This window comes from Mastigoproctus giganteus, chromosome 2, assembly GCF_048544385.1.
Source record: "Mastigoproctus giganteus isolate SK-2022 chromosome 2, ASM4854438v1, whole genome shotgun sequence".
Lineage (NCBI taxonomy): Eukaryota > Metazoa > Arthropoda > Arachnida > Uropygi > Thelyphonidae > Mastigoproctus > Mastigoproctus giganteus.
In genome coordinates, this window is record NC_143576.1 from 213,444,125 (window position 1) to 213,458,435 (window position 14,311).

The 14,311-nt window shown below is 37.0% G+C and overlaps 1 protein-coding gene across 4 annotated transcripts; it reads left to right on the forward strand.

Moving 5' to 3' along the window:
• The first annotated feature begins 1,590 nt into the window (after positions 1–1,590).
• Positions 1,591–13,814, forward strand: LOC150090048 (peptidoglycan recognition protein 1-like). Of its 4 annotated transcripts, none has more exons than XM_090389726.1 (5): positions 1,591–1,944; positions 8,358–8,438; positions 8,539–8,721; positions 10,206–10,411; positions 13,307–13,814. In XM_090389726.1, exons 2-5 carry the CDS (start codon positions 8,381–8,383, stop codon positions 13,475–13,477), a joined length of 618 nt encoding a protein of 205 aa, XP_090245852.1. In that variant the 5' UTR covers positions 1,591–1,944; positions 8,358–8,380; the 3' UTR covers positions 13,478–13,814. The 4 variants fall into 4 exon arrangements, with proteins under 4 accessions (XP_090245852.1, XP_090245853.1, XP_090245854.1 ...); XM_090389727.1 differs by having other exon boundaries at positions 8,361–8,438; XM_090389728.1 differs by having other exon boundaries at positions 1,591–1,845.
• Positions 13,815–14,311: the final 497 nt, after the last annotated feature.

Below are 14,311 nucleotides of genomic sequence, written 5' to 3' on the forward strand. Positions count from 1 at the left end.
AAAAGGTCCATAAAAATTCCTCGAGTCATTGATAGGATTCGAACTCAGGTCTTTTCCACCCAGTGTAGGAAGGACGGCGATTCTACCAACGAGGGCTCTAAGTTACACAAGATGACCATTAAAATATCCCACACAAACTAGCACGCACAATGGTGGAGAACGAACGTTTTTTTCCAGCATAACAGAAAATGAGCTGAGCTATGGCAGTCAGTATAAAGGCCTCCGTAGCCGAGTGGTCAGGTACGAGGGTCACAAGTACACGTGCCTCGCGTAACCGGGGTTAAAGTCCATGACTGCTAAATGCGTTGTTGTTTCTTGTATTCTCTCTCTCTCTCTATCTTGCGAATTCCTCTGACCGTGTGGCGGTCCCGGAGTATAAACAGAAAATTTATTTATTTATTCACAACATGTCCAGTGCTTGCAAACCCGTGCTTGTACAGAGTATGGGAAAACCGTAGGATTTGCCAGAGTTTGAAACACGGTTGATTGTTGGTGTAAAGAGGGTAGATTTCCTCTTCTCAGAAATTAGTCCACGCGTGTAGTTATAATCACCGTCCTTCCCACACCGGATGGACAGGATCCGGATTCGAATTTCGTATTGACGCCGGGATCATTGATGGGCTTTTTTTTATTCCGTGGGCTGTGGTAGTCGGTCTCAAGCGTGGACAGCAAGATTTTTCCCCACGGACACTCGGATTTTTTGTCATATTGGACATATCCAATATTTTATTGTCATGTCCAATTCAATCAAATATTGGATATGCAGAATTAAATTTGGCATTGCGTGTATTCCGTGATCGGTTTTTCTCTTCACTTGACGAAAAATAGTAATTTCCCTGAGGAAAAACCATGAAAGCTTCACCTCAGGGTGTCTGACTTAATGGTGAGGGGAATATTTTGTTAGGATTCTTCAGTCCTATGAAACAGAAGCAACATCTACTGGCTGTGGAATATCTGAATATTTTGTTGCTCAAGTACACTCTTCAATGCTTATATTCTTTCCCAACTTTGGGACACTTTGACGGTAATCTTCCAAGATTCTTCCAGTATCTCGGAATTCTCTACCGGAGTCTCAATAAAATAAATAAATAAATAACTGTATTGAAAATAAAGACTCATTATCAAAAATGTTTGGATTACCAACAGTATAACAAGCCTTACAATCTGTAAAATTTGATTCTTATGTTGAAGAGTCTAGGTTCTATTTGAAGTATCCCTTAATACGCTTACAAAAATCTTTAAACCTATTAAAGTTCTTCCAGTCTTATTCAATGTGTAAAAAAAAATAATTAGATAATTAGTAAATGTTTTATTTGCAGTTTTTATCGTTTCATATACACTAGATAATCTTGTTAATACGAAACTAATAAAAGCTATATTTGTGAGATCTCACTGAATTCCAGAGGATTAAAAATATTACTTCATAATACAATATAAACTTCAGAATGTTTCTTATTGGTTACTCACTAATGACGTAAACTGCAAGTTTCAGATCGTTCGCCTGTTGCGTTGGCATATTTCCAGCGTCCAGCAACGATGATAGCGTATAAATCACATAAACTTGATTCTATTCACCACAAAAGAGCAAACTCACGTGTCCACAGCTGTTTAGATGAACTGACGTCTCGCAGTACCCGGAAAATTTTTTTCCCCCTCTCTCATCCTATCTTTACCTTTTCGAAGTGAACTCATCGACTTCCTGTTGAATGAAATTGTTTGTTTCTACTCCAAGTGTAACCATTTAAGAAATGATAAAGATCAGATGCTCCTCCTTAGTCTTCTGACAACTGAAGAACATCCAGGTTGTGATTTCCATTGAAGACAGAGCAGTCGTTAAGTTAAAAGGTTGGTTTTTTCCACGGATATGCATAGTGAAATGAAGATTTAATGTGCAATTTGCTTTCTAAGATTTCGATCTGTTATATATTGCAATTGTCTTCAAAGGTAAGTTTTGGTATCGTTTATTCGAAGCAACTAAATATCTACTCTCGGATTAACGGTTGGGAGATATTTTTGATATTTTCCGTTGAGCAATGTTAAAAAAAGTAAGCATGGTCACTTTATAGTGACTCTGCTTACGATATTCTCTGGTTAAGAACACTTCTAGCACTATCTGCGTATCAGTAAAAGTAATGGCCACAAATGTTCGTATGCAAATGACACCCGACTATCAAAATCACATGAATGGAGAGAGAAACATTTAGTTCAATTGATTGGTCAAATAGAACTATAGGCTAAATGGAGCTACTATTTAGCTGTTATTAGCAGAATAGCCAAACTAGCAGATCCTTGACTTCGAAATGGGATTAATTGTTGAAGTAAATAACTCCAAATAAATAAAATAAATACTTCTGAAAGAACTTAGGGACTCAGTTCAGAGAAAACATTTGGGCTGTTTTCTCTGAACTGATGTTGAAGGACAGTGCAGGACCGCCTACTGTGTGTGCAGCCCAAGATATTGTTATTGATTTGGGGCGGGAACCTTTTGATCATCCTCCCTACAGCCCTGAGCTCGCCTCTAGAGATTTTCATTCGTTTGGTTCACTTGAGCAACAGCTTAGGAGATAATATTTTTCTGAAGATGCAGAGATTGTTGAAAATGAAGTACATCACTGGTTACGAAGACAACTGACGCGTTTTGCAGCTGGTTTTCAGAATTTGATACGTATTAATTTTTTTGGTGACTATGTTCAGAAATAAATTGTCATTCAGGTTAGTTCCTTCTTTTTTTCCCTACTCTTTAATTTAATTAGGTTAGGTTATGTTAGGTGTGTGTGTTAAGCTCCAAGGCAAAGTTCCCTAACTTCCACCTTCTGAGAGTGGAAGATTTGGAGTGGGGTGAGGGGACTGATGACATAAAATTTGGCATAAAATTTATGTGGGAAACTCAGAATTTGTAGTTGCTCCTTTGGTTCCTGATGCTGAAATAATTGATAGATGTCTAGCTCACAAATAGCTGGGTCACTCAGGAGCCACAGGGAACAGAGAAGAGTAACTTTAATGTTAGAAGCTGTGTCAATATGCCCGACTGTGTAATCTGGGTAAGAGTAAACTCACGTGCATTTGCTGGGAAAACCCACGAAGCGAAGGTCTGCCTGTTATGATTTAATATTGGACTTTGAACCATTCTTATGTGGAGAGAAAACATTAGCAGGAAATTTCTTGATAGAACTGATGTTCGACTCGTTGAATGGCAGCCAATAGAATCCAATGACTGACTGCACTGTATCCGGTGTAATATTTTAGTTTTCTCCTTCAAAGTCATCGCTTATTTTGTTATTTTAAGTGCAATTCATTTGCCGAACTGGTGTCGTGTTTTGAAGAAATAATGAATAAATATCTCGTTTTAGGAGTATTAGCGACTAAGACCATATTGCTCAATATATAATCTGTCTGTAAATTGCGTGTGTTCTATGGTTGATTTTATGTTTGGTGGACTAAAACCCGAGTTTTCGGGATGAAAACTCGAGTTTTAGTCCACCCTCAGTTAGTTAATTGATCTCAGACGAGGGTCTGAGATTGACTAACTGAACGAGTTTTCGGGATGAAAAACCAAACTACCCTCGTCTGAGATCGACTAACTCAGTCACACTGTGAAAAAGCCTCATAAAAATTCCTCATTTCATCCACGGGACTCGAACTCAGGTCTTTCCACCCTGTATGCGATGGACAGCGATTCTACCAATTGTTCTACCCACTAGGGCAATAAATGCAGTAGTAAACAGTATGAAATGTATAAATCAAATTTCGAGTGTGATTTTTATCGATTATTTTCTTAAATAGAATTTTATCTTAGATTGAATTTTAAGGAAGATTTTAAAAGTTTGGGGGCGATTCGCAGAATCTGGATAGAGACAACAAATAAGTAAGGTAAAGAGATTTTGGGCCGAGGGTGATCAGAAAGAAAAGATTTCAGGTTGGTAAGTCTCTGAAAAACAACCCCAAAGCAGACATACCGCTCGAATACCACCTTCACATCGGAAGGAATTATACGATGAGTAATTAGGATCTCTAACGTATCCAGGATTTAGTGGGCCTCAATGCAAATATTTTGATAGTCACTTCATTGTAAATTTTGTTGACGAGAGCAGATCTCTGTTTTCTGAGTGTGTGTGAAACGCCAAAGATAATAAGGCTATTAAGAGAAGTGACTATATAATGTGTCTGTAAATTGCACGTATTCCTCGGTCGGTTTGGTGCTTACCTTTTTCGCCGACTTGAATTTCCGGGAGAAATAACCATTTCCTGAGATGGACTAACCCAGCCACCTTGAGAAAAAACCCCCTAAAATTTCCTTGCGTCACTGAGGGGATTCGAGTACAGGCCTTTTCCATCCGGTTGGGAGAAGACAGAGGGCTTTTTGTTTGGTACAAGCTGCTAACAAGTTGAATATCTATCAAGAAGAAGGAACAAAAGTCCACCAACCATTAATCGTTGTTTGGTAGTATTTGATTTCGGTATTGCGCTGGCAGCAGAAAATTGTTCCACGTTGCTGGGTGAAAATTACAGGAAATTCGTTGGTTTCAGACATAGTGTGTATCCGTATGTATTTTGCAAATTATAGGAAAGTGATTATTGTTGTGAATGCCATTTAATAACATCCACTCAATGATAGCATAAATGGCAGGATCATATGGATAGGTTTAGAGCAGAGCTAGATCTTATGGGCAAGTGAATTCAATAATGTTAGCTGATGGTCATCAAGTACGGTTTGGCTTATTTGCCCTTGCCCTCTATGATCCATGTTTCGAGAACCAAACAAAGGGTAATGAGCATTTAGTTCAACTAAAAGACATACGAGAAGGGACAATTGATTTAGTAAATAGTAAACCGTCAAGTTCTGCGATGAAGCATGATATATTTGGTGGAATATAAATGGAGATGAGAGTGAGAGTAATGCCAAGAACAGTGCTAACGGCTGTTGCTTCTAGATAGGTGAAAAGCTGGATAGGTTTGAATGGTACATTTCTACAAACTAAAATTTCTGCTCCTCCTCCTCCTCTTGTCGAGGATTCAAGACATCTGTCACGTCTGTATAGGACATATCGTGAGAATTGGGGAGCATAATTTAAAGATAAATATGTTTCCTGTAGACAAATGTTTGCAGTATCATGCTAGTATATTAAATATTTAAATTAATCTAGGTTGCTTCTTAGGCCTCTATAATTCCTGTGATTGAATTTCTGCATTATTTGGTTTTAAATTTAGTAAATTGGTCTGACTGCTTTATTTCCCTCCGATCCTGTTTAAATTGTCTCGTTTGGAAATGCTGATGACGAGATGAATGAACCAATATCCATATTTCATCAACGTATAGTAGGAGAACTTTATCCTCATTATGTGATTTCTCATCAATGACCATATTTCGATATAATTATTTATTCCTTGCTGGATTTGGATCTTTCTCCTTTGTCAACGATTCTGACTTGAGGGCATTCTCAGGTGGCTTGATATTAGTAAAATTTGTGGTACTCTGTTTTTGTTGTCAGTATCGCGCCATCCATGAGGAATGATCTAGTCCATTGAGAAAGAGCTGTTTTAGTAGGAATTGTGATATCTATCTGTGTTGAAAATTCCGTAGTGCTTTTGACTGCATTGGCAAATGATTTGGAAGGTATCAGGTTTAAATATGTTTTCGTACTTCTTGCTATGAGACATTTTTCCCTGCCTTTTACTTTAGAATTTTCTTACTCATTTTCTAAGATTCATAAGCTTTGTAATATGCAAGATGAGAACTCTGACAATTTGAACAATGTGGTGTTGCAGCACTGCATTGAGATTAGGGGGTAGCGTTTGAGCCACGCAAAGGACAAACACTCATATCTTGACGTGCTGTTTCAGAATGTCCATACTTCTGGCATTTGAAGCATCTAAGTGGATTTGGAATGTCCACTTAGATCTTTCAAGGGCTCTTACAAGATTGGTCCTTACGGATTTTACAAGATAGGTCCACAAGATACAGCTTTAATTGGTACAGAGAAAGTTTTAGTGCTGAAAGTAAGAGTAATGTTCCCCATGGGGATAAGAACACCGTCCTGTTTGGTCGCTATTCTTTTGGCATTAATAAGTTGTGCTTTAAGTTCTTCAGTAATTTCTTTCTCGGGAATATTAAGGAGGGGAACATCCAATTCGGAAATATCCCATTCCGATATGATCCCTTTAGAGGCATCCAAAGTTCTGTGCTGGGTTACAGAAACGGAAAGGTCTCCAAAGATCGTTTGCTTCAGGAACTGTCTAAAATGATTGGCATGAGATGTTTCCACAAGAAGATCTCCTGGGCGAAGTCGTTTGACTATTTTAGGAGTACCTCTATGCTCTTCTGTACAAGAAATGGAGATGAGCTGCTAAGGGATTTCGTTGCTAACGAATGTATGATTAGGAGAGTAGGTAGGTCTGGTGAAGAATCGTATTTTTTGATTGTTTATAGTTGAGATGATTCATGCTGAAGATGCGAGCTTATAAGTTCAAAAGTCTCTGAGATTAAAGATCCAAGTTTGCTCCTTTTTGCTCGAGTATTGGATTTATATTCAGGTTACTGGCCCAAGTGGAGGCAGGAGTGGTGCCACCAGTGACCAAGCAATGGGTTTGGTGGTTAGTGTGTCAATGAAGTTAGTTATATGTACAAAAAGAAATGTGTCTTTCTGTTTTTGATAGGAAGTGTACTTTTTTATTTGAAAACAGCTAAAAATAAAATAACTTTGTAAATTAAAAGACTTTATTATTCTCTTTAATCAGCCGATTGGAGAGAAGACGCTTTCAAATTGTTATGATCACTCGGGGTCTGGGCCCTCGTGGACGGCACAGTAGATATAATCACCATCCTTCCCACATCGGGTGGAAAATAATCGATTTCGAATTCTGTCAATGATGCGAGGAATTTTTATGCGCTTTTTCACAACGTGGCTGAGTTAGTTGGTCTCAGGAGAGGGATGTATAGTTTGGTTCTGAAACTCACATTTTTTGTCTAGGAAACAAGAAAATTGATCACAGAATGATCTCTAGTCCCAGTGGATTGAGTTCTGTTCCTCAAAACGAAACAGATCTTGAAGAGATGCAAGTTCAAATCTGCAGATGATATGGAATATGGTAAAATGGAGGCTCCAAGGAAGATCGAGGAAAATGGAGAGTCCAACGCGAAACGAGTTCCAACAATGACACTCCTGCTGATAGATGTATGGGAGTGGATACTACTTCGAAGGTGAAGTGCTACAAAATTTCCCTCGCAACAAGTAATTCTACACAAGCCCCAGTTCTGAAAATTTTTGACTTGGGCCTGTGTAGAATTACTTGTTGCGAGGGAAATTTTACAGCATATTTACATATTTAAACCACGTATGTATAAACATTCAGTTATGCAGTATCTCTCTAACTAAAACCATTATACTCCAGCGGTAGTAGCTATATTTAAAACTGAATTTCTAAACCCATTTTTATAAACACCAGTTTGTCCTCCATAAATTTACATTACCAAGTAATTTCGTTAAGTAGTCCTTTTTTCCAAAAATAAATAATTTTGACATTTTTAAAACAGAAAGCGCCGTGTCAGCTTAGAAGTGGCTAATTTCTTTGGAAAAAATAGCACGTAATTCCCTTTTGTAAATATTTACATTTCTATAAACCAATAAATAAATAAATATCTTTATTTTTATTCATCTTATTTGTTTATTTATTATTTACATTTATTTTTTACCGCTATTTTGATCAAATTTCAGACTTTTGGGTCATTGGATTGAGTTGAATTGTTTGGATTAAGCAGCAAGGGAGCTAAGTCCGTAACATCCAACTTCCTGTACTTATTACAGTGCAATATTAAATGTTTGGAAGTTGGTTGTCTGTAATACAAACAAACTATTGTTTAATACAAACTGTTGATATAGACATACTTGTTTGTATTACAGTACAGGAAGAAAGAAGTCCGATTCCTCCAAAGCGTATAATTGAAGGCCTGAAGATGGTCATGAAACATATTTCAGTTATCCGTTTATTTGTCTCACAGTGAATTTCTAACTTTTCTTGCTTTCTGTTAATCCTAAAGTCATCGTATGTAAAGCACTACTATAAAGAACTTTTCGAATGAGTCTCTCGGAATGTGCAGGCTACTTACCTTTTTGAAGAGACACTTTAACACAACGAAATGGAATTTGTGACTATAGTTAATCAAGTCCCAATAATTATGTTAATTATGGTAATTCAATCTGTTTAGAAAGTACAGATATTCGATGGCCCTCAAAAGTTAACCACTTTTTCTTTTAAAATTGCTTTATTTGTTGTGCTCTTTTACTTTCATTGGAGGCATTTGCAAAGATTTGGTGGGTTTCCTGCCGAGTGCTCTAAAGTTGTGATCATTTCCATTCCAGCAGTCAAGGATCTTATAAAGAATATGGGCACCTTCGCACCACTGCCACTGTTTTCTTTCTTACTTCTTTTGGCCACAGTTGGTAAGTTATATTTCTTGTGTGTGCTCACGTCAAATTGAAGTTATTTGCAATTGGTTATGTGCATTCGAAATTAACCCATCAATGTATATATCTCTTCCAGAATGCTTTCCTGATATCGTTACTAGAGAAATGTGGGGAGCCAGAGCCCCTAAACGTACTAAAACTATGAGGACGCCAGTAAATCATGTGATCATCCACCATACTGCTGGATCCATGTGCAGTGATGTCATCGCATGTATGAATATAACAAAGAGCATTCAAAACATGCACATGGACCGCAATGGTAAGTTGCTATTTGTCATTTCCACTCTAGAAAATCCAAATTGTAGTAAGAAACAAATCCTAGAAATAACAAACAATAATTATTAAGCATTTACTTGAAGAATGAATTCGTAAAACATCTCAGATTCAGAAATTTCTGGTCAAAATGAGTTATCACTATAACTCATTTTGATTAAGGTGTCAGATTTTGCTGGTATCTATGCAACACAGTTTTCAAGTGCAGAGGGCAATCAATGAAAAAATCTATTACACAATTCAGACAGTTTGTGACAACTAATGAGAATCCAAAACAACCATAGTGGACTGATATTGATATACGAGGATCTGTTGAAGATATCGCGTTTGACCACAACACCCATCAGTATAGCCGATGTGGTAGCAACAATATGTGCTAACAAGATTATACCCATTAGGGTCTTCGCAGAGGAATTAAACGTCAATGGAGGATTTGTGGATTACGTCATTCAGGATGGAGGGCGTTGTGTACCCAACAGATGATGCTTAGCATCTTTAGCAAAGTGATGGTTACTGTTTTTTTTTGATCGTCAAGAACTCATGTTTTTGAACAGCTGGGCAAAAAACCCTAGTTTACGAAAGAAAATGATGCACCCCTGAAAAAAAATAATAAAAATAAGTTCTTCGCATTATTGACGAGATTCTAACTCCGCTCTTTCCACTCGACGTGATAAGACGATGAGTACAACCATTGTGCTGCTTACTAAGGTCAGCGATTTGTATGAATCCTTGTATAATAATGAACATGTGTACAGCAGACTTGGAGAAGTCATCTCACTCATTCAAAACAATGCTCTTCTAGGAAACAAATCTCATCAAGACTGGTACGTTGAAAGCAATGACAGCTATTGGAGAATGCAGTTTATCGTCTGGATTCCACATGGACAGTAACAGTCATAAACAGCCATTACATGATTGAAATGGTTTGTTTAAAGCTTTAAGGTCTGATTTATGGGGTCCTATAGAGTCATGTCTTCTGGGCTTTAAAAATGGAGTTTATATCCGTTTCACTCTAGTATTACACTTGCCACACTTCACTATCCAATGTAGGACTCTGAAGTGTCCTACATTGGATAGTGAAGTTTGCTGACAGTGATCGTTATCTATGATGTCTAAGTGGTGTTCCAGAGGCAATCAAATAAGTTATATTGAATCTACTTTGAGTTTATATTGGATTTACAAAAACAATCACGCAAAAATCATTAGAATACTCTTAATTTTTTTCAAAAATGAAAAAATCATTGGAATACTCTAGTTTTTGAAAAAAAATGTAAAAATACAAATAAAAATATTACCTGTTGAATGGACTCAACCCACTTAACTTTCTGCTAAATGAATTTTCCAAATAATATATCAGTTGAGTATCGAATTTCCAATTTTCTTTATCAAAATTTTTGTTTCAAAGAACAATAATTTTTAATAAAATATATCACTAAAAGAATCAAATAATAATTCTCTACTTTTCTGAAGGTTGGTATGACATTGGATACCAGTTTCTGGTTGGTGGCGACGGACAAGTTTATCAAGGAAGAGGGTGGACACTAGTTGGAGCACATTCGCCTAACTACAACTCGAAGTCTATAGGGATCTCCCTAATGGGAAATTTCGAGGAAAATGAACCGCCAGAAAATATGCTAGAAACTGCACAGAAGCTGATTGAATGCGGGATAGAAAAGGTTAGCACAACAGTCATTTTATATTTAGTATTTCAAAATAATATTTTATCAGATAGTAAGTTATAAATGCAACAAATCAGAAATAAAGCAGAGATGGAAAAATAGAAAAAAAAATATATATTGTATAAGTAATTATTAATTTTATTATCACGTAGAATTACGTAGAATTTCAAAGAGAGTTGCAAATGGTATTTGAGTAACGCACAAACATCGTTAGAGAGAATAAAGGTATTTCACTATCCTGCCAAAAGGCATAGCATACTTCTGATTTTTGGTATGAAACCTGGGGCGCAGGAACTAGGGTCTCCCGAGGCAGGAACCTCATCAGGGAAACAGTTGTCCAATGCAACCCATGACCTTTGATAGGCTTTTGGTATGCCTTTTGGTATGTTCAATATGCGATTTCTCTTTATTTTCTTTCAGGCGATGGCCAATACAACGTTATGGTGAGAGTGAAATTGGTTGAGTTCAGCAAGAAGAGAAGAGAGAATCATTGAATCAGAAAATAAGTTACTCAAATTTTTTCAAGAACTCCTTCTTCCAGCCGTTCAACTAAAATGATCAAACGTTACAGTTCACCAACTCGCCAATCACAAAATGCGGCGGTGCTCACCTCATGGATAATTATATTGAACGATGGACACCCTTTATACTTTCCTGATTTTTTCCACATGTGGTTAACGATAATCCATAAATCTTAAAGGTCTTTGCGAGCAATGTTTTATAACACGCAAAACTTCTTTCAAATTACAAATGCTTGCATATTATATGACGGAATATAAGAACATATTACCCTCAGATTCTTTTGGAGGAAACTATAAAATAGAAGCAACGAGAAAGACTTGAAAGTAATGTATCGATTTAATTTTCTATTTAAATCTGTCCCATTCTTAAATAAGTGAGCAATACTCAAAATATAAAAGTAAATATATAAAAGGCTGTGTGTATTTGTCAAAGCACTGATTGTATGTCTTTTTGAAGAAAAATATATCATTGACTATACGCCGTACTTTCTGTAGTAATCTTAAAATGATACGATACCAACCTGTTTAAGTTTACAATAGTGGACAAGAGGAAACATGTCACACTCTGGCTACTTTTTTGAGACCATTAAGACCTTAATAATACTTATTGCAGATATTGAAGGATTTTACACGGATATCCTGAGGTTAAATATGAGTATCGAAAACTATTGCTATCTGAACGATCAAAATTCATTATTGATCTAACACAGAAGCAGAGACTCTGAAGTATTGAACACTCTAAACTTACGCATTTCTCCAATAAACAATTTTTTGTGAGAGGTCAGTCTAAAAGTCTTGTTATCCCGATCCTTAATTTCAGTTTTGATTTTGTTGTTGAGGTAGTAGCAACATATTTTCAATGACTAAGGCCATTTGCTCCATGTATACTGTCTGTAGATTGCGTGTGTTCTGTGGTCGATTTTCTGTTTGCTGGACGAAATGCCCGAGTTTCCGGGAGAAAAGGCCATGCTACCCTCGCCTGAGACCGATTAATTCAGCCACGCTTTGAAATAGACCTATAAAAATTCCTCCAGTCATCGACGGGACTCGAACTCATGTCTTTTCCACCCCGTGTAGGGAGGATGGTGATCCTACCAACTGTGTTACCATCGAGGGCCTTTCTGATTTTGTATAATTCCTTAATTTCATTTCTTCTCAAATGTAACTCTCTTTCCCTAGATATTTAAGAAATTCACAGTAGTTACCCTCCTGTAATATTCCGTTCAACGCGTTGGATTTTGATCGAGGTATCTCTTTGTGCTTCTTAACCAGAGATATTAGATAGCCAATTTCGTCCTTAATATCACCAAGCCGGAAAACTAAGTTGTTTTTCAAGTAGATGCTTTTTTTAGGTGGCGAGCAATGTATGAAAAATTCCAGGAGTGGGAGATCAGGATTACCACCTGAAAAAAAGAAGTGTCAGGCAGATGTCTACAGACGAAGCTTGAGTGACCTCGTTTACATTAGACTGGACAGTCAGTTTATGGAGTTTCAATCAGAAACTTGTTACTAGTTACTGTTACCATCAATAAAATAAACTGTTACAATCCACAGCTTATTTACAGATGGTTGCGATTTTCTTGCTTTACAATAAATTCTCTTTCTTTTGATGTTGGAATAGCCCTGTGACTCAGCATACTCACTCTAAGTTAAGGGGGGTGTATTGTAATTCATTGCGTTATTTTCCTGCAGTCAGACAGGTAGGACAGACATACCAAGGCTTATGGAGAAAACTGTGATTAAGCGATGAAACTATGGGGTAAGCCTGAGAGTGAAGACACTTAGACAGTAAAGAGCGAGTCATCAAAGTAGGGGAAGGTCAGTGAGTGCAGGAAAGCCATAATCCTGTAGTCAAGGCTGTGCACTATGCAGGTCAACAATAATGGCGACATACTACAACGAACAAACTGAAAAAAATGAAAGACAGAATTTCCTTAGTTGAAATCCTTCCAAACAGGTTCTTCGGAAGTCAAGAGCACGTTTGAACATCATCCAAACAGGAGACGTTTATAATATGCGATCGTTCTTCACAATTTTTTAAAAACATTTTAAAAGGGCGCACAAAGAGAAGCAGCCTTCACCTTTTTCACCTATAACCATTAAGACCTACTGAAGAAACTTAAAAAAATAAATCAGTTCTAGTTAGAGATTTCCACGTCATTCGCCCATCAGGACGCACCAGACTACTTGGACAAGCAGAGGAAAATTCTGCTTGTTAATGGAACGAAGTCCAGCATCACTGGATTGGTTTGGTGCCACTTTTTTTTCAGCTGTTTAAACAAGAATATACCTGTATATATTTTGCATTTAATTTTGTAGTATTCACGCATCGATAATATGATTTATAAACATCTCTTGTTTCTTCCAATAGGGGTATATATCTGAATCCTACGAGCTACATGGACACCGAGACGCTAGATGTACCCTTTGTCCTGGTCAGTATCTCTACAAAATAATACAGACGTGGCCCAAATTCAAGTCCGGACCACTTCCTAATTACTATTGCGAGGTTACTGCCACCACTACTACTGGACCGTCCTAAATATCACAACGATAACTAGAAATAAATCGAATATAAACTAAATGATTTCTGATAATGCGTCATCGCAGTTCCTAATTCATCTTGAAGGATTTGCTATGTCGTATACGACCATTTACAATTAAAAAGACGTCTCTCAGTTAAGTAATGATAATTATTGTGATGTTAATGGCAATGCTAATAAGTTAAAGGAATGAGTATTGTACTCTTTTTATAGGTATTTTTTGTATAGGTACTACCTCACTTGTTGACCCTTTGATAACCAATTTTATTTACCTGTCTTATTGGCATCTTCTGCAAATTATTTCCCGAATTTCACTACTTTTAAAGTGGAATGAGCATATTGTGTACCTCAGTCACTGAATAAAAATAATTATACCATTTCTTTCTGCTAGCTTTGTCAACTTATTTAAGCACAATGTCTGGTGGAATGAACGTTTCCTATTTGGATGGACTGGAATGACATGGTATTAAATAAACATGGACCTGGAAAACCCTAACTGCTATGGATGATATAATAGTTACTAAGCAACGGCTCATTGACGTGATAAATGGCCTGCCCAAAAAGGCTACAACTGGACCTGACGGCTTTCCATTGTTTATGGTCAAGGTGTGATCTGTGTATATTGTGGATCTCCTCCTTAACATCTTCCAGAAGATTCTAAAGACAGGCGCCATACCTGAACTCTGGAAATCTTATTACGCCAAAACTAGTCGCTAAAATTGGAAACCCAAAGACTCCTAAAGACTTCCGTCCAATTGTCATAGGACGTACTTTATTAAAAATTTTTGAAAAACTAATACATTCAGTAATGATCCAACACTGTTTTTCTCAAC